The sequence below is a fragment of the Phalangium opilio genome, unplaced genomic scaffold (genome assembly GCF_054372755.1).
Source record: "Phalangium opilio isolate 3A_F unplaced genomic scaffold, DU_Popi_V2 ptg000089l_1, whole genome shotgun sequence".
Taxonomy (NCBI): Eukaryota; Metazoa; Arthropoda; class Arachnida; order Opiliones; family Phalangiidae; genus Phalangium; species Phalangium opilio.
The window spans coordinates 5,576,505-5,599,693 of record NW_028324194.1 but is presented as its reverse complement, the minus strand read 5'-3'; the positions used below and the strand labels follow the sequence as shown (position 1 = coordinate 5,599,693).

General features: G+C 36.1%; 2 protein-coding genes and 1 long non-coding RNA gene across 5 annotated transcripts in view; 2 read left to right on the top strand and 1 right to left on the bottom strand.

Annotated features, from left to right (window-relative positions):
* Positions 1-23,189, top strand: part of LOC149647162 (uncharacterized) — a 319,264-nt gene that overhangs the window by 199,339 nt on the left and 96,736 nt on the right. The gene's annotated exons all lie outside the window — the stretch shown is intronic.
* On the top strand, positions 1,974-7,275 carry LOC149647174 (uncharacterized). Of its 3 annotated transcripts, XM_089850042.1 has the most exons (6): positions 1,974-2,379; positions 2,444-2,604; positions 2,682-2,749; positions 2,839-2,981; positions 3,062-3,177; positions 4,755-7,275. In XM_089850042.1, exon 6 carries the CDS (start codon positions 5,066-5,068, stop codon positions 6,344-6,346), a length of 1,281 nt encoding a protein of 426 aa, XP_089706168.1. In that variant the 5' UTR covers positions 1,974-2,379; positions 2,444-2,604; positions 2,682-2,749; positions 2,839-2,981; positions 3,062-3,177; positions 4,755-5,065; the 3' UTR covers positions 6,347-7,275. The 3 variants fall into 3 exon arrangements, with proteins under 3 accessions (XP_089706168.1, XP_089706167.1, XP_089706169.1); XM_089850041.1 differs by having other exon boundaries at positions 2,444-2,749; XM_089850043.1 differs by lacking the exons at positions 1,974-2,379; positions 2,444-2,604; positions 2,682-2,749 and having other exon boundaries at positions 2,773-2,981.
* On the bottom strand, positions 9,738-10,748 carry LOC149647173 (uncharacterized). Its single transcript, XM_089850281.1, has 2 exons — positions 10,459-10,748; positions 9,738-10,031 (listed from the first exon to the last, which is right to left on the bottom strand). Exons 1-2 carry the CDS (start codon positions 10,534-10,536, stop codon positions 9,738-9,740), a joined length of 372 nt encoding a protein of 123 aa, XP_089706407.1. The 5' UTR covers positions 10,537-10,748.

The window sequence follows — 23,189 nt, the reverse complement described above, 5'->3', positions numbered from 1 at the left end:
TCGAAAATTCGTTTACCAATTACCGGAGATTGGTGTTACTTTTCGATGGATTTGACGAAATTAGTCCGGATTTTGATTACCAGGTTATAAAAATACTGAAAGCGCTGATGAAAACTCGTGTCGAGAAAATTATAATATCAACAAGGCCATATACAAAGGAACAGTTGGAAAATTGTTTGAGCACTTGGGCTCATACTATGGTACCATTTTCGAAAGAAGATCAAGTAGAGTTCATTGTTAAATATTTGCAAAAACATTTTAATATACTGACTATAAAATTCCCGGAAACGCTTGAAGATTTGAATAAATACGTCTCAACATCAATTGATAATTTATCCAACTCTATAAAAGATAACGAAAGACAGTTCATGGGAGTCCCATTGCAATGCAGATTATTAGCGTCATATATGCTCCGTAACATTTCAAATACTCAATTCGCAATGATTGACAACGTATCATTATTGGATTTATACGAAAATTTCATTGAAGGTAAAATGGAAATTTACGATACCGAAAAGGTTTCCTCGACGGACGGTAACGTAGCTGCGAACAATGCGCTAAAAAGTATGAAGACACAAATACTTAAAAAACACAGACAATACGCTCTTCAACTTTTACTGTCCGAAAACGTATATGAAGAATTGAAGTACCCCGAACTCAAGGACGAAGAAGGGCTAGTTCAGGATTCTCTTTTAAAGGCGGGAGTTTATATTGGAAATCTGACGTTTATGCATCGAACCTTTGCTGAATATTTCATAGTGGATTATCTTTTGGATCTAGCTAAAAATACGAACAGAAATTCTGGCACCTGGAATAAGTTGTCAATTTTGACTCGAGAAATTATGTTAAAAGAGGAATTTGCAGTTATTCGAACCTTCCTCGATGTGATCATTCGAAATGGCAAAAATTCCGAGGAAATTGAGCAGATTTTACGATGTTACGTCGAATTCTTATACAAAAATTATCCCGAAAAAGGGTGCTACAATGCCTCGAAAGAAACCGTTCTGCACGTACTAATCCTCGAAGGGCAACTTGATACACTCAGCAACTTAATTGACATTTTATCCGAAGATAACCAAAGTCTGTTAGAGTCTTTAGTTCAGTATCGGGAAAGACAATATGAAAAGATTGGAACGTGCAATTCTGATGATTCAGCTGGAATATTTTCGCCTCTGTACTTGGCTTGCCGGTTTGGTTATCCAGATATCGTCAAAAAGCTATTAGAAGCCGGAAGTGACGTCAATCCACTAGAGTGTGACAGATGGAGTCCATTGTATGTAGCATGCAAATATAGTCTACAAAATGGTGCCGAAGTTGAAACAAACCTGTCTGATTTAAGTAAGTTCCGAAGTTTAATTTGTTTCTGCATTTGTTGAAACTATATAGGGGTGTGCGAATACCAGTTTTTGGGTATCGAACCGGTTACCGGATACCAAAAATTTTCCTTATCAAATACCCAATCGAATACCGAATAGTTAGACCTTGGTAAATATTTTACTAACAGATTAATCGCGAATAATTAAGCCTAGTATTCGCGTATAGTTAACCCTAATACTCGCGAGTAATAGGATTAACTATTTGCGATTAATCGGGTAGTGACCCTAATATTCGCGAGTAGTTAATACAAAGCAAGGAGAATAACATTTAGAAGCTCCTATATTTCAAAATACCTTTCCTCATTGGTCGCCGAGTATTTCTTAAAATTTTCCAAGGTTGTTTTTGATGCGAGATAAATATAATTGGGATGATATTTTTTTAAAATAAGGTGGGTCTCTCTACTCTGTATAGGACCTAAAGTCATGGTAGTCTAACTTTGACTGAATAGTCAGTTCGGTATTCGATAGTGAAAATTGGCTTATCGAATTATTCGGTTCGGTATTCGATGGAATTATTCTATTGAAACGGTTACCGCACGCCTCTAGTTGAAACGAATCCTTAATTTTTAATCGGCATAGAGAACCGAACAACGAGTATGAAAAACACACTACACTGTAAAAAAAAAATGGATTTTGATGTGGTGTATTTGTACCCTTAAAGGTATTTTCTTTAAAAAAAAAAACACCTTATGGTGTTTATTTTAACCCTCTGGGGTGCCAAAACAAGCCTACGGGTTCTCTATTGGTGTGTTTTTGTACCATTTGTAAATATTTGGGTTGTGGAGGGTGTTTTTTAAGAAATTAAAGGTGTTGTTTTATACCTCAAAAGGAATTTTTACTTGAACGTCACGTGCGCACGCGCCATCGTGAAATAAATACGCGCGCGTCGCGTGGCATTTTTTTTTAACCCTAAAAATTTCAAACTAGGCTTAGCAACTCTCATTTAAGTGACTACGTCCATTTGAAAATTAGTTACGCTAACAACTTACAAGTCCGAACCAAGGTAATAATTATGTGTAATACACTAATATAAACTGTGTGAATTTTAAAAATGTTTCATATTTCAGACTTGTTTGAATCAGGAGCCATAAAAACTGAAGTTCAGACTAGCAGATCTCATCCTTTAAAGTAAGGTAAGCCAAACCCAGGTTGGTATGAATTTAGGTATTTTACGAGTAAGATGTGAATGAAAAAAATTATGGTATTTGGTCAAAAATGATAGTTTTAGGTAAGTTGTAAGACTTTTGGAGTCCCGTTTTCCCTGATAAATCCAGGTTTCCCCATATATTTCTCTGGCATTTAAAGGCACAAGACCGACTATTAACTCCACAAGTTATTTTTTGAGTAATAGTTTCAGGATTTTTTTTAGTAAAGTAAGTCCCTAGCCTCACGAAGTTGCATGGATTTTACTGAAAATTTCCCTCAGTATTTAGTCAAAAATTTATTTCCCTGACATGTCCAGGTTTGTATGAACCTGATATGTAAAATTTCATGGAATTCTTACAAAAGATACAGTAAATAGCTGTCATAACACCATGCCTCTAAAATGGATTCTTGTTGTGTAATGTTCTACAGTGTTGTATCAGGAAAGGATTAAATTTAAATGTGAGTTTGAAAATGTTTAAAAACGGCGGTTTGATATTTTAAGATAATTTCAAATCAGTTCTATAATATTTTCATTGCAGGGTTATATTAATCGTGATGGCTTCAACTGAATAATTTTTATTAAGTCAAAAAAGGTTGACCAACTTTTCAAGCGGTTTATAATATCTGTTTCTGTGGTGGAAAATTTAGTACAAACGTAACAAAGTCAACTTTCTTTAATCAAATCTTTTTTTTTCTAAGAATATTGTTAAAAATCTCTGTTTTTGATTTGACTAGAGAAGATTAATTATGGCATAAATTAATTAAAATTTTATGTCTGGTTTCTTAAGAAATTATTTCTGATAAGTGTTTAATTTTTCATAGTACTAAATATTTAGATTATCAGGTTTAAGCTTAATGTTCTAATAATTATATTGTAATGTGAATTTAATTTATAGGCTTTAAAGTAGCTATTTGTTTAATAACAAAGTTATAATTTAATTTTTATTAATGAAGTAAGTGTTAAAGTATTTTAGTCCAAATCTTTTTTATCCCCGATAAAGTTAACTACACACTGAAGTTCTTTTAAAGAATTATCACAATAGATACCTCATGGCTATAAAATTATTTCGTCGAAAATAATCACATTTCCCTGCTCATACTTTTTAACCCCTCTAATTGTCATAAAATGCACCTTAAAAAGGAGAAAAATAATTTTTTCGGACCCCAAAGTAAAATTTTTGAGGTTAAGGAAAACACCATTAATGGTCTGAAAACGCACCCCTGAATGGAGAAAAGGCGCTTTTTCGCACCCCTAATTCAAATTGTTGTTGTCCGGAAAAGCACCATATATGGAGTCTATTTATACCCCAATCACTCAAGAAGGGTACATATTTATTCCCTTCTCTTGTTTTAAAGACAAATACTATGTTACTAATATGTAAGGCGCGAAAAATTACCCAATGGTATAATAAAACGCAGCTTATCTAGGGGTGCACATTAATACCCTATATGAAGGGTGCGAATTCATACCTTATATGGTACGCCTGGGGTGGGGTTCGAAAATACCTTTAACGGAGCGTTTCCGCCACATTTTTTCATAGTGTAGTTCTTACGCTGATGGATTGGGTGTGTATGGGTGTGTGTGTGAGTTAACCCCGGGTACACGATAAACAAGTCAAGGATAGAAACCGATTAAGGAAAGATTCACTTCCACCTTGGAGCTCTTAATGTGAAAGAATTGCGAAAGGAAGTAAATTAGGGCTATGGTATGAGATAACTACAGTTTTCCGGCTTCGAATGAACTTAAGAAAAGTTTGTCGGGCGCTTGTTAAGAAAATATCCTCTTATAAAGTTCTTCGAAGTACAGGGAAGGAAAAAATATTGGCATTGTCAAAGAATTCACCCGTTTCAATTGCGACAACCCTCAAATTTTGGTTTAATATGGTGGACAGCTCTGACGAAGCCCATTTGTTGAAAGCGTTTATAATTCAAATATTTTCTCTTTACTCTGGTTTTTGGGCTTAGCGAGGGGGATGGGGAATACGGGCAAGCTAGCTAGAATGAGAGATTCATTTTCATGCGGAAAGGCCCATGTAAAGACTAGGTTGCTGTTATTTATAGTTATTTATATATATATAACTTCACTTTTCCAGTAATAATTTTAGGTTGGTTATTTGCTTTAATCTTTCCCATGAAGTGTTTGATAGTTCAAATTTTAAACTAAAAGCTTTGGCTATACTCGGTGCTTCATTATTGATTACTTTAGTTATACATGCTCTTTCTTTTAACTAGGCGTGACTCCAAAACATCCTTCCTCTTCAAAGAACCACGTTAAAATTGTACAACTTTTAATTAATGCCGGTGCTGACGTGAACTGTGGAAGCACTCGTGAAAAAGAGACCCCGTTACACGTTGTTTCTAACCAGGGCAAAGTTGACATCGTGAAACTCTTACTAGATTGTGGTGCTATTTACGATTTAAAGAGTGACGACGGTGAAACGCCAATACACCGTGCCGCTGAATGGGGCCGCATTGATGTCCTAAAATTCTTCCTGGAACGTGGCGCTAATTGCGATTTAAAGAGTGACAGCGGTGAAACACCAATGCACCGTGCCGCTGAGAGGGGACACGTTGATGTCGTGAAATTATTACTAGAATGCGGCGCTAATTACGATTTAAAGAGTGACAACGGTGAAACGCCAATACACCATGCCGCTTATGGTGGCTCCGTTGATGTTGTGAAATTTTTACTAGAAAGCGGCGCTAAATGCAATTTAAAGAGTGGCAGGGGTGAAACGCCAATGCATCGTGCCGCTTATGAAGGCCACGCGGATGTAGTAGAATTGTTAGTAGAACGCGGCGCTAATTACGATTTAAAGAGTGACAGCGGTGAAACACCAATGCACTGTGCCGCTTATGGGGGTCACGTGGATGTCGTGAAATTGTTACTAAGACGCGGCGCTAATCACGATTTAAAGAATAAGTATGGTGAAACAACGATGCACCGTGCCGCTTTTGGGGGCTCCGTTGATATCGTGAAAATTCTACTACAACGCGGCGCTAATTACGATTTAAAGAGAGGCAGCGGTGAAACGCCAATTTACTTTGCCACTTATAAGGGCCACGTTGATGTCGTGAAATTGTTACTAGAAAGCGGTGCTAATTACGATGTAGAGACTGTCAGGGGTGAAACGCTGATGTACATTGCAGCTGAAAGGGGCCACGTTGATGTGGTGAAATTGTTCCTAGAACGCGGCACTTACGATTTAAAGAGTTACCATAGTGAAAGGCTAATGTACATTGCCGCTGAAAGGGGCCACGTTAATGTCGTAAAATTGTTACTAGAACGCGGCGCTAATTACGATTTGAAGAATGACAGAGAAGAAACGCCAATGCACCTTGCCGCTTATGGGGGCCACTTTGATGTCGTGAAATTGTTACTAGAACGCGGCGCTTATTACGATTTGAAGAATGACAGTGGGGAAACGCCAATGCACCGTGCCGCTTTAGGGCGCCACGTTGATGTCGTGAAATTGTTACTAGAACGCGGCGCTAATTCTCAGTTAAAAGATAAAAATGGAGAAACGCCATTAGACATAGCTCATTGGTTAGAATGTGATGATGTAGTGGAATTCCTTAGTGGATATATTGATCAGGGCCGTCAGGAGAGGGGGAAATTCAGTCAGTTTTCCCGGGCCCGGAACGCGTGTAGGGGTGTCTTGAGGAGGGTCCGCCATTTTTTCAATTTGCCCGGGGCCCACAAACCCTCTCGTAAAAATGGAAGCAGTGCCGGATTAACACCCTTGTGGTACCCTATGCCAGAGACCTGCACGGACCCAATTTTTCAATACCAATCCGAGCCCGACCCTGAAGTTGGCATTTAAAAAAACCCGAAACACGGCCCGGGTCCAAGTATATAGTAGGTTTTCTGTCCCGTTACATGCATTGATCAAGCTCGCGCCCGACCCGGCCCGGCCCGACCCATTGCATGAATTAACCAGGCCAGGCCCGACCCGTTACATGTAGTGCAGTTGGTACTTTATATATTTCTCTTTCACCTCATCAACGAATTGCATGATTTATATTTGCTTTAGCCTCGAGTAATATTAATTCTTATTAATAATAGTCTGTCACATTTGTTCTCAGAAGCTTATATTTATATATATTTAAATTTTCCTTCATTTGAATTATGAAATAAAGGAGAACCAAGTCAGGCTGGCCCGAATTTTGATAAATAAAAAGCCCGACCTGACCCAGCCCAGTAAAATTTACAAATATGGAAAGCCCGGCTAGGCCCGGCCCGTGCAGGTCTCTGAAGCAGATAGACAAACTTAAAGCATCGAAAAGTATATGGACCCATTTCTTAACATTTCTTCAATATTTATGGCTCTTAATTTTTTTTATATATTTTCTCAGATTTCTATGTGTTATTTAACTTATACTTAACCTTTAGTTTGCAATTTTATAAAGCATTGAAACAATTTCCATTGTTTTTCAAAATATATGCCCTGATTTCGTGAAATTTACAATATTACCAGGAATGTATGGATATTACATGTGGTTTCTACTATGTCTTAAAGATTTCGCGATTACAATGAATATCGAACAGATTTCTTAGTTTCTGTGAATTTTTTTTTGCTGAATTTACACGGAATTTTCACTTATTTCTGAATTTACACTTATTTGTCGATTTCGTTATACAGACTTTCTAAGATTTGTATCCATTTTTCCATTACTATTCAAAGTTTAGTTAGTCTTATTAAAAAGAATTGTATCGATTTACTATGTTTTCATAAAATAAAATCCTGATTTTGAGAGATTTACAATGTTTCTTGTGGTTTCTACTATTTCTTAAAGATTTCGCGATAACACTCAATATTGAAACTTTTTCTTAGTATAATTAATAATAAAAAGAGATTGCTGATGTAGGACGGGATTTGTGATATTTTTCTCAATGTTTACTGATTTCTTTTCTTAATTTACATTGATTTGTGTTTTTTCCCTGAATTTACAATTTTTTGTGTTTTCCCTGAATTTACAATTATTTGTGTTTTCCCTGAATTTACAATTATTTGTGTTTTCCCTGAATTTACACTGATTTTTTTTTTCAGAATTTATACTGGTTTGTGTTCTATCCCAGAATTTACACGGGTTTGTGTTTTTCCGTGAATTTACACTGATTTGTGATTCATTTTCCCTGAATTTACATTGATTTGTGTACTTTATTTTCCCTGAATTTACACTGATTTGGGCGTTTTATTTTCCCTGAATTTACATTGATTTGTTTGTTTTATTTTCTCTTAATTTACACTGATTTGTGTTTTTCCCCTGAGATTACTCATTTGTTATTTTGTTTTTCCTGAATTTACTCATTTGTTATTTTGTTTTTCCTGAATTTACTCATTTGTGACTTTGTTTTCCCTGCATTTACACTCATTTGTGACTTTGTTTTCCCTGCATTTACACTCATTTGGGATTATTTTCCCTGAATTTACAGTTATTTGTGATTTTTCCCCTTGAATTTACACTCATTTGTGATCTTTCCTCCTGAATTTACACTCATTTGTGATCTCTCCTCCTGAATTTACACTCATTTGTGATTTTTCCCCCTGAATTTACACTGATTTTTTCTCTGAATCTACACCAATTTGTCGTTTTTGTTAAATATATATCTCACTGTTACTACACGTAAATTATTTAATACCTAGACACTCATATCCTAGCTCAAGAATTCTGTTATTATGTTCCAAAAATGATAAGAGATACATTATTTCTTTGCTTTCCCATTTTTTTCAACTTTAATCCAACATCATTAAATTTAGTTTTTTTCGTCGAGTACTGCACCTTTTTTTCGTCACAAATTTATATACTTCAGTGGCGCTAACCACGAGGGCGAGGACCAGACCAATCATCCACAAAATCAAAGGAAAGTATAAATTGGCCACGGTTAGATTCTGGTAATCCTGCAGCTTAACGCTTTGAAACGTTCCCATACAAAACGGAATTTTCAATTTGGTAAGGTGAAAGTCGCCATCAAAAAGGCCTCCTTCGAAATAGTACGAAGCCCTATAAATAATTTTTTTATTAAAACGACAAATTTGAAGAACTTATAAACAAATGTCAGCAACGTTAATGACTGCGGCGTAGTTCAGTTTATTTTGGAATTAACGTTTAAATATAGTGTGACATGAAATTATATGCTTTATTGTTATTTAATTTGTTCAAAATATCTTTTAGTCCATATTCATTTCGTGATATTTTATAGAAAAAACTGAACTCGGTCCATTGGGACGGAATCCAAGCATATGCAAGACATTTCCCAGTTCATTTTCGACAACTGATTTAGTCAGTAAAACTGTTTAGTGTCGGCGACAAGCTGAACCACTCCAGTGAAGGTTCAGCTTTGACCACCTACACTGGTCAAACTATGGCAGCTAGGCCAAAACGCCTATGGACACTTTAGATCAGCTGACTAAGTTTAATAACATGCTTCAATTTCACAAAAATTCGTAGAAAGCCATTTTCCAAAGAGAATGTGTGGGTATTTTGAATTTTAGCGGGAATATTTGAAATAGCAAAATAATGAAAAGTATTATAAGTGCAGGAGGTAATTTCTCAAACAGTGTGGCAAATGGTACTCGGAAATAGCTAGCACCTCGCATGCTACTTTGCAACTGTTCGACACACAATTTTTGATGAAAGGCGCAACTGTTCTCACATAATTTGAACTCTTTGTCAATAAAACGAATGACCAAACTGAGGATAAGATTGAAAATGTGTAATCAAATTCAAATCTCAGAAATTTAGCCTTGACAAAAAGTAAATCTACTCTTATTGTATTGGTGTCACGGTCATGTTAATAGTGGCAGATAAAACTGAACAGATTCAGTGTCATTATCGATGCGATATCGCAATTTAAAGCAGGGATCCATGTAATTTTAGAAGCAGGAATGGAGAACAGAATAATCTGGGCGCGCGTCTAAGTCCACGTTCCCCTTTCCCGGGACGGGGGGCATGAAAGAAGAGGCCGGTCATACCGACAGAGGTAAAAAGGAACTGCGAAATTGTAGCCGTCCACGTCAGCAAGGTCATCAAAACGTAGTTTAAGTGAGCCAATAGGATAATTTAAAATTTTCGTTACGTGTTGAAGGGAGGGGCTGTACACTGGGCTATGAGTCGGATTAAAGTAAAGGCTTAAAATTCTCTATTCCTGCTTCAAAAATTACATGGGTCCATGATTTAAAGATTATTATGATATTTCGGAAAAAATTAACATTACAATGCACTCCATTTGGCTGAAACCCGAGAACTAAGGTTTTTTCTCATGGGTAGTCCTATGAAAGAGGAGATGATGACATCTTTGGAGAAATGAATTAAGGCATCCCGGTTATGACATTTTTCGAAAGCATGGAACGCTGTGTAAATAGTGTTTTCATCCATGATTAGAACTCGCCTTCCAGCAACCAATTCGTCAAACTCCAATTCAATGTCCAGTTCGAGGAACGTATAAAGTCCGTTTAGCCGAGTAATTTGTTTCATGATTTGCCTTTTAATTTCAGTTGTACTGTCCTGCACAATGATGTATTTAGAAAGTTACATTTAACAACTTTCAAAGGAAAATGATAGATAACATAACATTATACCTTAAAAGAACGGCCTTTTGTTAAATATAAAAGGAAAATCAGATTCCATACTTTACCTTTACCTCTCTCAGCCTGTGAGAATTCATCCAATCCCGTAGGGGTAAGTGTTTCGATTTAGCAGACAGACGCCACTAAATCAATAGCGGATGGGGCAGTAGTCCATGTTTTAAGACTACTTAAAAACTAGTTATTTTGTCATAAGAGATCATTTATTTTATTTTTATTTTATATTTTTCCTTTTAGGTATATTAAGAAAAAGTCCGTTCTTTTAAGGTATAATGTTATCCGAATTTTTCCATTAAGTAAATTTACTAATATTTTGAAGTTTTGTCTGCTATTTGCTCTATAATTACCATAAAATAGTAGTGAAGGCTTGTTTCGGCCGGTATTCTTATTATCGTGTTAGGAACTTTTAGCAAATCGGGCAACATGTCGAAGTATTGAAGAGATTCGGGTAAAGCCAAAGCGGATAAAAGAATCGAAGAAAAGAATGATGAGATGCAAAAGAATCCCAATATCCATAAAGACCAGAATACTCGAGGGAACGCTTCCTCAACTCTCACGCTATTTTCTACGCGCACACAGCAAATACAAATACCATGAATTAACTTTTGATGGTGAAATAGTTCCAGTTATACCATATGCGTGCATAAGATATGTTCCATAAGCATGACACTACCTGTACCTCGTAATACTAGAGACATATGGTTGAGCGAGGATTGACTAAACTCGGTGTTGCATTCCATCTTCCTATTAAGTCTGCATTACTATGAGCCTTTGACTGTGCCCCACCAGGCGTCGCTTTGCGGGAATCTATGACCTACGTCACTTCATGACAGGCTCCAGTTTGTAACCAGTGACAAACGTATGGAACATATCTTATGAACTTTTACGTATGTACGAGTGATGGTAAATTTTTAACGGTGTGAAAATTACACGGTTTGGTCTCCAAAAATATATTTTTTTTGCAAATTGACGGAAAACAAAAATTACGCTTTAAATGAAATTAATTTACATCTTAAAAATAGGGACAGCCTTGAACAGTTAAACTTAATAAATTAATGGGCACACTCAAACCTTGTAGCAATATGATTCCGAGTAAGTTTAAGAAGTAATCGAAAGCGTTGAATTTGAAGGGTCTTGATTTCGAAAGTACAAGCGAAATGATCAACATAAAAATAACCAAACACATCCAGACCTACACAAGAACAAGAAACTTCATTTTAATCAATACCAGCCTTAAAATTATATATAAAAAAAAAACTAAAAACAACGGGTTTTATTTGATTTTATCCACCTTAAAAACCCACTTAATAAAACCCACCACTAAGATATTCAATTTTAATGAATTTCAATGCTAGAATAATTTCATTTTAAAGATAGTTTAAGATATTTGTTGTTTCAACTTCAAAAATATTATTTAATAATTTATTTTTATTTTTTATGAAACATTTTGACTTTTTTTTTTAAATAAGCAGTGACTTTTAAATTACAATTTCTACAATGAAATCACCTGCTAAAGATGAAAAACCCAAAATCCAAATAAAACCCGGCTGGTCAGGTTTTTTCAAACCCTGATCAAGAAACGATTTCTACTCTATGGTAAACATATTTACCTTTGAGTCAAAAATGTCAAGTAATTTATAAGCGTTGGAAAAATGATTTGTTGGTTGTGATGAAACGATCTTGATATCACTTTGCATGATTATTGGTGTGTAATCAACAAATGGTAGGGCTTCATAACGCACTTCATCTTGCGTTAGGGAGATATCGCATTCCTGTTTCAACAACAAAATTTCTTATTATTTCCACCATTTAAGGTGGATTATCCTCGCATAATATTTCCCATAATCATGATAAGCAAATCATAGCTCAAACCAACCAGTAGTATTTTACTAAGCCATATGCTTATAAGATATGTTCCATAAGTATGACACTAACTAGTTTTTGTAATGCTAGAGTCTTACAGCTCGAGCTAGTTCGAAAGCGTGAATTGACTACGCGCGGTTTTGCAGTCCCTCTTCTTATTTAGGCTGCACTAAGCCTTTGACAGTGACTCACCAGGCGTCGCTTTACGAGAATCTATGACGTTTCACTTACGTCACTTCATTTCAAGCTCACAGTAACCAGTGACAAACGTATGGAACATATCTTAATAACTTATGTTAAGCTATCGCTCAAATCGGGATCATTGACAATTTCCGGAAGTCACAATAAATCTGGTCTCTGATGTCGATCTCTACACATGGCCTAATAGTGTCGTCTAAAATTATTGTTATTTAGACGGGCGATCAAATTATTACTGCGACCATACGTTTCAAATCTTTTAAAAAGCTCTTTGATGCTCAAAACAATGAATCCTGATAAAGTCTAGCTATTGTTCTTTTTCGCGTAGTGTTTCTAATATTGGATACCTACAATGAGTGGTAATGGAAGATATTAAACTGCCATTGCTTAGCATGAATATTGAGCTTTGATATACTAGAATCATGTTAACATTTTGTTCGGTTCCACTATGGAATTAACGTTTTGAAACAATTTTTGACAAAAATCCTTTAGGGAAAGCCCTCGTATAAGTAGTTCCCGTATGAGCCGATCCCATAATAGCCGTCCTAATAACCGCGGTTCCCCAAATAGCAGTTTCTCGAAAACGCTGTTTACCCGTTACAGCTGTTCTCGTAAACGCGGCGTGACGTTACAGCAGTTCCCATAAAGCAGTAAAACCGAGAAGTGAAAAACGATTATCGTTTACGATGGTGTAGGTTTAGTTATTTGAATTTTGCCCGTAACAACAAAGTTTCGCCGTAAAGCTCAGCGGATTCATACACCGCTTAACTCCCAAAGAAATAGTTACCCCATTTTTCAGCGCCCACGCGCATTAACTTACACACTTTCGGTTTAGCACAATTTTTATCTTGTGAATTTGAGAGCGAAAATGGCTCTCGTCTGCTTCTGTCGGAACGGTGTAAATTAAGCCTTGGCTAAGAAGTTGGCTTTTAGTCGGGGTTTCTAGTTTTCTACAAAACATTTTAACGATCGTCAATGATGTTTTTTGTTGTGATATGTGTGAGTGAGAATTCCGTGGTTAAATTAAAACGGTTTGCACAAATTTATTCACAGTATCTTTAATATAAGAATTGCAACGTGTTTCTACGTCCACCATATCGCCATTTTTCTTTTCGACGGAGATCCCAGCCAACGGAAGTTGTGGAACGAAAACCAAGGAGCATAGATACCACTACTATATACTGTAAGGTTGAATGTCCATAAACAGGCTAATCCTTTCTATGCGCAACGACAGAATCTTGTTGTTCCCGATTTTTACCATTAGTTCTATGGCCAGTTTCGTACTCCCCCCCGAAGGGGGTTTATTTTGAACTCCTGATTTAATTAAGCGAATTAAGTCTGGTTCAACTTGGTTACTTGTATCAAAAGTCTTAGATGAAGTTAGGTTAGATTAGCGTAAGGCAAACTGTAGGGTTAAGAATTGTTCAAAACTCAAGCTAAAAAGTGCTATTTTCCAAAACAGCAGCCGCTATATTTCTAAAACAGCAGTTTTGAACATCGCCCTTGTATTTATGGAGTCGCGGTTGCTATTTTGGGGACTGCTGGGAACTCCTTATATTTGAAGTAATCATGAAAAATAGACAAACATTTATGGTTTTCTTACATTTCTAAAGAAAAAGCCTATTAGTCCGGTGGCATAATCTGGACTGACAATTCGTCCAAAGTCAGCATACGCATCCGTTTTTAAAATATCCTCCTCCTTCACGGTACTTTGTTTCAAACACAAAATAAAATAGTGTAAATTAGAGCAAACAATTGTGCGAAAAAGTAAATATTCATTAATTTACGAAAATCCAATTCTATCCATGATGGCATTGATAAAGGGTCCTAGAAGGCCATCTACATTGAAGCGTCGGTTGAAAGACAAGACCGACCAAAATGGAATCTAATAAGAAAAAGTTCAATCCTAGAGATGCAAAGAAATGCGAAGCCCTCATGTTTTAATAATAGCGGTCCTCATAACCGCGGTTCCCCAAATAGCGCGGTTTCCCGAAAACGCAGATAACCAGTTATGGCAGTTCCCTATACAGCGGTTCTCGTAAACGCGGGTGTACCGTTACAGCAGTTCCCTATTCAGCGGTTCTCGTAAACGCGGGTGTACCGTTACAGCAGTTCCCAAAAGAGTAGTAAGTGAGAAGTGAAAAACTATAGTCGTTTATGATGGTGCATGCAGGTTTGGTTACTTGAACATCTATAGTATCAGGTCAGATGAGGTTTGGTTATTTGAACTTCAATTGTATCAGGTCAGGTAAGGGTTGGTTATTTGAACTTCAATTGTATCAGGTCTGGTGCACTCTAAGAAATCGAAGTGTTAAAAATGTGTTAAAAGGGTGTAAATTTAGAATACTCTTTTTTTTTACACCGTAAAAACACCCAAAAGAGAGTTTTTATTACCTTGAGTTTTTGTGGCCAATTTAAGGTGTAAATACAGTGTAAAGTAACATTTTAAAAACACCCTTTGAAATTAAACATGGAAATTTATAATATGGCTGGTTTCTTAAATAAGGTCTTTTATTTCCATTAATGTTTGAATATTAGAGTAAAAAATTATTTGTTAAACATTTATTTAAAGATGATATTCATGAAAGAACATATTTTTCCTTTAAATAAAATAACTAAGAAATTGGTAATCAGGCGGTATTGTGCCATTATAAAACACTGCTAAACGTGTTAAGCGACACTCTTACAGGTGTTAGGCGACACTCTTAACGGTGTTAGGCGAGAATCTTAATAGTGCTAGGCGACACTCTTAATAGTGTTAGGTGACACTCTTAACGGTGTTAGGCGACACTCCTAATAGTGCTAGGCGACACTCTTAATAGTGTTAGGCGACACTCTTAATAGTGTTAGGCGACACTCCTAATAGTGTTAGGCGACACTCCTAATAGTGTTAGGCGACACTCCCAATAGTGTTAGGCGACACTTTTAATAGTGTTTGGCGACACTCCTAATAGTGTTAGGCGACACTCTTAATAGTGCTAGGCGACACTCTTAATAGTGTTTGGCGACACTCTTAATAGTGTTTGGCGACACTCTTAATAGTGTTAGGCGACACTCTTAATAGTGTTAGGCGACACTCTTAATAGTGTTAGGCGACACTCTTAATAGTGTTAGGCGACACTCTTAATAGTGTTAGGCGACACTCTTAATAGTGTTAGGCGACACTCTTAATAGAGTTGGGCGACACTCCTAATAGTGTTAGGCGACACTCCTAATAGTGTTAGGCGAAACTCCTAATAGTGTTAGGCGACACTCTTAATGAGATAAAATAAAAAACTTACTAGAAAAATTAAACGAATAGAAAGGGTTTTTTCATTCTTAAATTCCTTATTTTATATTTAGAAGTTACAACGATTCCATCCCTAAAAATCTAATAATTCTTGATGTTCTATTATCTAATCTCATCCCTCAGCCCTTTAAAAAAAGAATGACCATCGTCTACTATATGGATATTCACGCCAAGTTTTGCTGCGTTTCAAATTTCGCGGGAAATTTAGATTCTAAAGCGTGCCCCTTGCGGACGCATTCGGCGAATTAAAGGGTACCGAAAAAAATTGTCGAAATAGGCCTGAATTAATAATGTTGGCGAAGTTACAAGGTCAGGTTTTCTGGTTGTTTAACGTTAAAGAGTTACCAATAATGAAAATATTTCTCTGATGGTCGTGTTTTTTCCCTACCCTTTAACAGAAATTACAATGGAAACCAACCTTGGGACGTACCATTTAACCGAACTCCCGCGCCTAGTTCGGCTTTACCAAAGTACGAAATAGCGTCAAAAGACGGCACTTACTGAGTGTGTATAATGCTAATATATCTCCGATAATAATAGAGTAGTAAAGAGATACCTTGTTTAACGATTTGCTAGCTTATCTTAATATAAAAGAAAGGTGAAATAAGCCATAATCAATAACATATCCTTTGATATTATTGCAAAATGATGCTTAAAAGGATAAACTTATATTTAAATCGGGGGAAATAAACAATTTACAGTAAATTGTTGAGATTTTAATGGATTTTTAATGAAAGTTTTGTTTGTATTTCAAATTTATATCAGCAGAAGCAAGCAATTTTAGATCAGAATAAATTTTGTTATTATTAGGGTTTTCTAAAAAATTTTTATTCGACCGAAGCCCAGCACTTTGAGCCTTTTAGGAAGAGTGTGGGCGCCGTGTACACTTAAAATTAAATTAACCTTCTTTGTTGCGCCATCTATATTTAGTTCAGCTTTTGATGATTTTTATATTCATTTCCTTGGTTTTGAATAAATATAGACTTTGTTCATTAATATTGGCATTAGGCAACACCAGACGAAGCCCCGGTCACTACACGCGGAAGGCTGGCCAACTCCCTCTGCCTCTAACGGTGCTTCTTGATGTGAGGGAAACCACCTCCGATGGCAGCCCTGCCCTGTTGTGTTTGCTTCTCTTATGGCAATAATCAAATGTTCTCTGATGGTTCTAGGTTTTAAAACCACAACGCTAGTATTTTTTTCTTAAAAAAATTAGGATTGAAGTAATATCAATAGTAGCGTCATGAACTCTGGATCTCTAAAGGGACTGGTAAACGGGATAGATTTTTCTCTATAGCACGTTTCCTTTGTAAAAAAATAAACCATAATACACCTAAATTTAAACTACTACTGGTATGATGTTTAAGTTTAAACCATGTAGAGACCATTTTCAGACCTCTAGTCTAGTGTTGACAGGCCAACTTGTGGGGCACTTGCTTTTTTGACATGTTTTATCATCATTTTGAGAAAAATTAGAGTACAAAAAGGGTTTTGCTTTTGTAAATGTTGTAGAGTAAATTAGATTAAACGCGTTTCTGGTTCTCGAAAAACTCTTAGTGAAAAGAGATTATTAAATTTAAGAAGAACGTCTAAATCTACTGCCTGAATATTATGGCCTCAAAAACCAATTTAATTTCCATTGCATTTGTGCAAATCGCAAACTGTCTGCCTTTTTTCAGAAGGTTTAATACGGGAAAATTTACCGATTTTTCCATGCAATTTTACACTGCATTTTAAGATGATCAAATGGCTGACTTAATGCTTAAGGGTGTTAAGCGACACTCTGAAAGGTGTTAAGCGACACTCTGAAAGGTGTTAAGCGACACTCTGAAAGGTGTTAAGCGACACTCTTAAAGGTGTTAAGCGACACTCTTAAAGGTGTTAAGCGACACTCTTAAAGGTGTTAAGCGACACTCTTAAAGGTGTTATGCGACACTCTTAAAGGTGTTATGCGACACTCTTAAAGGTGTTATGCGACACTCTTAAAGGTGTTATGCGACACTCTTAAAGGTGTTATGCGACACTCTTAAAGGTGTTAAGCGAACTCTTAAAGGTGTTAAGCGACACTCTTAAAGATGTTTTGCGACACTCTTATAGGTGTTTTGCGACACTCTTAAAGGTGTTTAGCGACACTCTTAAAGGTGTTTAGCGACACTCTTTAAGATGTTTTGCGACACTCTTAAAGGTGTTTTGCGACACTCTTTAAAGGTTTCATGGGACACTCTTAAAGGTGTTATGCGACACTCTTAAAGGTGTTATGCGACACTCTTAAAGGTGTTATGCGACACTCTTAAAGGTGTTATGCGACACTCTTAAAGGTGTTAAGCGACACTCTTAAAGATGTTTTGCGACACTCTTATAGGTGTTTTGCGACACTCTTAAAGGTGTTTTGCGACACTCTTAAAGGTGTTTAGCGACACTCTTAAAGGTGTTTAGCGACACTCTTTAAGATGTTTTGCGACACTCTTAAAGGTGTTTTGCGACACTCTTTAAAGGTTTCATGGGACACTCTTAAAGGTGTTATGCGACACTCTTAAAGGTGTTATGCGACACTCTTAAAGGTGTTATGCGACACTCTTAAAGGTGTTATGCGACACTCTTAAAGGTTTTATGCGACACTCTTAAAGGTTTTATGCGACACTCTTAAAGGTTTTATGCGACACTCTTATCTTTGACACCCATTGCTTAAAAGTGTTATTAAATCCTTTCAGGGGTGTAAAGGAACAACTGAAACGGTGTCAAATTTCGTTCCATATAAACTTATTTTAAAGGTGTTAAAGAACACCTTAGAGTGTGTAATTTAACACCCTTTGGGTTGTAAACCAACACTGGAAATGGTGTTGAATTTAGCACCATCAAAAAGAGTTAAAAAGGTGTAGACTTACACCTCTATTTCTTAGAGTGTGAGGTTTGGTTATTTGAACTTCAATTGTATCAGGTCTGGTGAGGTTTGGTTATTTGAACTTCAATTGTATCAGGTCTGGTGAGGTTTGGTTATTTGAACTTCAATTGTATCAGGTCTGGTGAGGTTTGGTTATTTGAACTTCAATAGTATTAGGTCAGGACCGTCAGGTGAGGTTTGGTTATTTGAACTTCAATAGTATTAGGTCAGGACCGTCAGGTGAGGTTTGGCTATTTGAACTTCAATGGTATTAGATCGGTTAAATTTGGTTATTGTACCAAAATTGTCTTAGGTTAGGCTTGATTAGGCCTATTCGAATGCCAATAATATTAAGTCAGGTTAAATTTGGTAATTTGTACCACAATATTCTTAGCTTAGGTTAAATTTAGGTAATTTTTACAACAATATTCTTAGGTTAGGTTAAATTCTGGTTATTTGAACCAAAATGGTCAAGGGATAGGTCAGGCTAGGTTAGTTTATATTCGGGTTATTAGAAACAAAATGGTCAAGGGTTAGGTCAGGTTAGTTTATATTCTGGTTATTTGAACCAAAATGGTCAAAGGTTAGGTCAGGCTAGGTTAGTTTATATAATATTCTGGTTATTTGAACCAAAATGATCAAGGGTTAGGTCAGGTTAAATTCCGGTTATTTGTACCAAAATGGTCAAGGGTTAGGTTAGTTTAAATTTTGGTTATTTGAACCAAAATGGTCAAGGGTTAGGTTAGTTTAAATTTTGGTTATTTGAACCAAAATGGTCAAGGGTTAGGTTAGGTTAAATTTTGGTTATTTGTACCAAAATGGTCAAGTGTTAAGTTATATATTTTTCACACAATATAAAAAATTTACATAAATTCCGTGTACTGTTTAACGAGTGCAATAATAAATTTAGCTTACTTCTGTCATGCAGAAACGAGGCAGTGGTCCGGAAAAATTCATTTTCTTGAAACTATCCGTATAATTTCCGTAACGAATAATTAGAATAATTTTAACGCTATCTTCATCTAAAATACGTGAAAAATTTCAAGAGCACCAAATCACTTGAATAGGCCTTTCTAGAAACAAATCTAATTAAATCCCTGGTGAATGGGCACGAAGAGTTAAAACTGAACCTGTGTAATTCACATTAAGCGTTTAAAATCTTGAGAAATTCTCATGTTCTTAAAATTCCCCACGTCCAATCCGAAAAACGTTCCACGCCTCTGAGTCAACGTTAAAATTTCTCGTGCAGTCACCCAAATTTTATGGTCATTTTAAATAAAAAAAAGTCCAATCTCGATATCGCAATAATAACAAGCACTATGCCTCGAGTGGTCACGTTTATGAAATATAGACGCTCGTTGCAGGAAAGCCATTATTGATCGATTAATTCACCTTTAATGGAAGGATGAAAAATAAGCGATATAAAAGCATTTGATTTCCTTTTTGACCCTCCCTTTAAAGGGTCGGCGGACCGTTCGATTTTTGCTTATACGAGTGACGATGATGTCACGGAGAGGCATTACACTGGACGTGTCTGTCACCGCGTTCGCAGTTGGTGAATCGGACCAAGCATGTTCGCAGAAAGCAATACTGGCTTCTACTCCATTACCATCGATAGGGTTAAGACTTATGCGGCGATTGGCTAGGGTTATGAGAAACGTCCAGTCTCCCAATGGCAGGGCTTCCGCGTAATTGCGAGTAATCTTATCATTTATAGTGAATCAATCGCCTTATATGCCCTAAATTTCCAAAAATTATTAAAGAGGCAAACGCTTGAATTCAAACGTCAATAATAGTAATGTTTAAAATGATATAGGAATAAAGTTTCTTAAAACGACTTAACCAAAATTAATGTAGATTACTGACGACTAAATTAATATCAATTATATTTATTTAATTATTTAAGAAAAACCTCTTAATCGCGCCTCGACTCGGAGAGGTTTATTTTAGTTTCCGAACTTGTTTTACAATTTTTTTTGGAAAAGTCGTTATTGACGTCCCAACCTCCTGGGGCTTAGCAAAACGAAAGCCTTTCGTTCTTCCCGGGAAATAGTGTTGAGATATTTTCCTATTTTGTGTTATTCAGCCTTATTCGGCAGGTGATATAATTGGACCAATCACAACGCCTTTGCGATTGCTACGGCCGAAGCCCAGCCCGGATAAAAGAAAAATAAGGTTAACACGCATTTCGTTTAAAAAATGTAATTCTTTAAAGCCTTTTTTCGCTAGTTTCTATCCCAACCATAGCAAATGGAATAGTATTGCGTGAAATGAGCTTTTAGTGTGCCAACTCACTTACCTTTGAACTGGAGTACATTTCAATGCTACGGGATCTTAGCCTTAACAACAAAAATCACTTAGACGTTAATGACTTGAAATGGGTTTCAAAGGAAAGGCCAACTTTCTTAAAATTGTTTTTAAATATTTCTCGCAAATACATTTCAATCTATCTTGAATTCCCATTATTTATTAGGTATAATTAAGTTCATTTCTTGAAATTAAATTACTAGTACCACTTAAACGAAAATTTCAGGTAACATAATTTTATACCTTAAAAGAACGGCCTTTTTCTAAATATAAAAGGAAACATATTAAGACAAAAAATAAAATCTCATCTTACAAAATAATTAGTATTTAGTTAAAGTTAAAAACGAGGACTACTGCGCCATTCGCCATTGGTTTAGTGACGTCTGATAAATGGAACCATTCAGAGAACATTTGTTTAGGCGCTGCACCGAGCTGGGGGCCTTACTTACTCTTAAGAGATTGGTTGAATTCTCACAGGCTGAGAAAGGTAAACCAATGGCGGGTGGCGTAGAAGTCCAAGTTTTTAAGACTAATTAAATGCTAATTATTTTGTAGTAAGAGAAAATGTTTTCGTTCCTTTTATATTTAGAAAAGGTCGCTGTTTAAGGTATAATATTATGTTACCTGAACCTTTCCTTTAAGTATCCGTTTTTAACTTTTCGCTAGTTGCTTTCCCAATCATAGCAATGAAATAGCCTTGCGTGAAATGAGCTTTTAGTGTGCCAACTCAGTTACTTACGAACTGGAGTGTTTTTAATGTTACGAGATCTTAACCTTAAGAATGAAGATCACTTAGTCTTTAAGGTCTTGAAATTGTGTTCCACGGAAAGGCCATTTTTCTTAAAATAGTTTATAACACTTTTCGAGAATTCATTCCAGCTATATCCATTATTGACACATTAAGATTATTTCTTAAATTAAAATTTTATTTCGTAAAATCACGCCAAACAGGAATTAAAAATTACAACTTAGGTATATAATAAGTTTTAGAAACGTTTAAGCTAAGTAAAGTTGACTTCTACTTAAAACTCTGCCTCATAGAAGAGCTAACTAAACATAATAAAAAGTACCAACTGAAAATGTTTTATTATAACTATGGTATTGAATGAAAAACTTTGGTTTTTTTTTCGTATATAATTTTGGTTTTAAACGTATTACAAGATCCATTGCCCATTGCTTCCTGATTGGTGAAGAACTGAGACAAATTTTCTTGAATTTGTCTTAACTCTAAAACATTATACATCGCCTAATACTTATGTTATTAAAGAGTGTTCTGATACATATTGAATTTCTTTTCCCAGGTTTAGTAGTGTTATTTTTGGGGCTCGAGGATCTTCTTGCTAGCAGAAATATATAATATACTAGCTGTTACCCGCGGCGTCGCTCGCGTGTAATTAGAACTTCCATCAAAATGATATAAAGAATGGGTAGACATTACTGATGACTAATATTTTTGTAACACCCAAGGAGCGAAGGCACTCGGCGTTGCCCGTCAGCTCGTCAAGACATTTTTTATTGCTTTTCACGCGGACATTATTCCATAAAGAAGGGTTTTAAATTTCTGGCCGCCATTTAAAAAGGTGGCAACAAATCGAACCCAAAATACCATTCAGGCCGTCTATAGGTTAAAGGAAACCAGTATAGTAAATATTTGTGAGATCGGTTGAAACGCGCGGACTTTGTTGCATCGAGAAGAGGTTTTACATTTCTGGGCGCCATTTATTAAGATGGCGGCGTATTTAAAAAATCTTTCTTAGTACGCGCCTACTATTTATGTGTAACGTTTCTGCAAATTTTCAGCCTTCTAGGGTAAGCGGTCGGGTTGGGCGTTGATTATCAGTCAGTCTGTCAGTCAATCAGTCAGTCTGTCAGTCAATCAGTCAGTAAGGACCTATTATTCGTAAAGCTAGAGACTTACTGAGAGCTAGTTCAAGTGAGAATTGACTACACTCGGATAAATTGCAGTCCATCTCGCTATTAATCTGTACTAAGCCTTTGACAGCGCCGCACCAGGCGTCGCTTCCCGAGAATCTGTGTCACTACACCTAAGTCCCTTCATGACAAGCTCTCAGTAACCAGCGATAAACTTATGGAACGTATCTTATGAACTTATGCTATTATTAAACACACATCGAAAAAATCTTTTCCCTTAGTTTAGTCGATAGGTTTTTGTCTTGCAAATGCATAACATTGGATTTTTTTTCGTAGCTGGGCTTCTTGTCAAACTAGTGACATTACTTAGGTGAAGTATACAGGCATGAGTCATCTAGCTCTATTCCGGTGACCCGTGAAAGGCGTTTTTAACCAAAAAGTCTTATCTTTAATTAACCATAGACATTATTTTAATTTTTAGAAAATTGGTTTTTCTTTGTTATATTTTTTGTGCGCTAAGATACGGTAGTAAGAAGCGAAATATTTGTGCTTCTGTGACATACGTCACTCGGAGAGGTTAAAAGTATTTTTTTGTGTTTATTCCAATTTAATGCTATTGCTTTTGTGTTATCAACAAATAAATCGATAGGGTGTGGCTCTAAATGCAA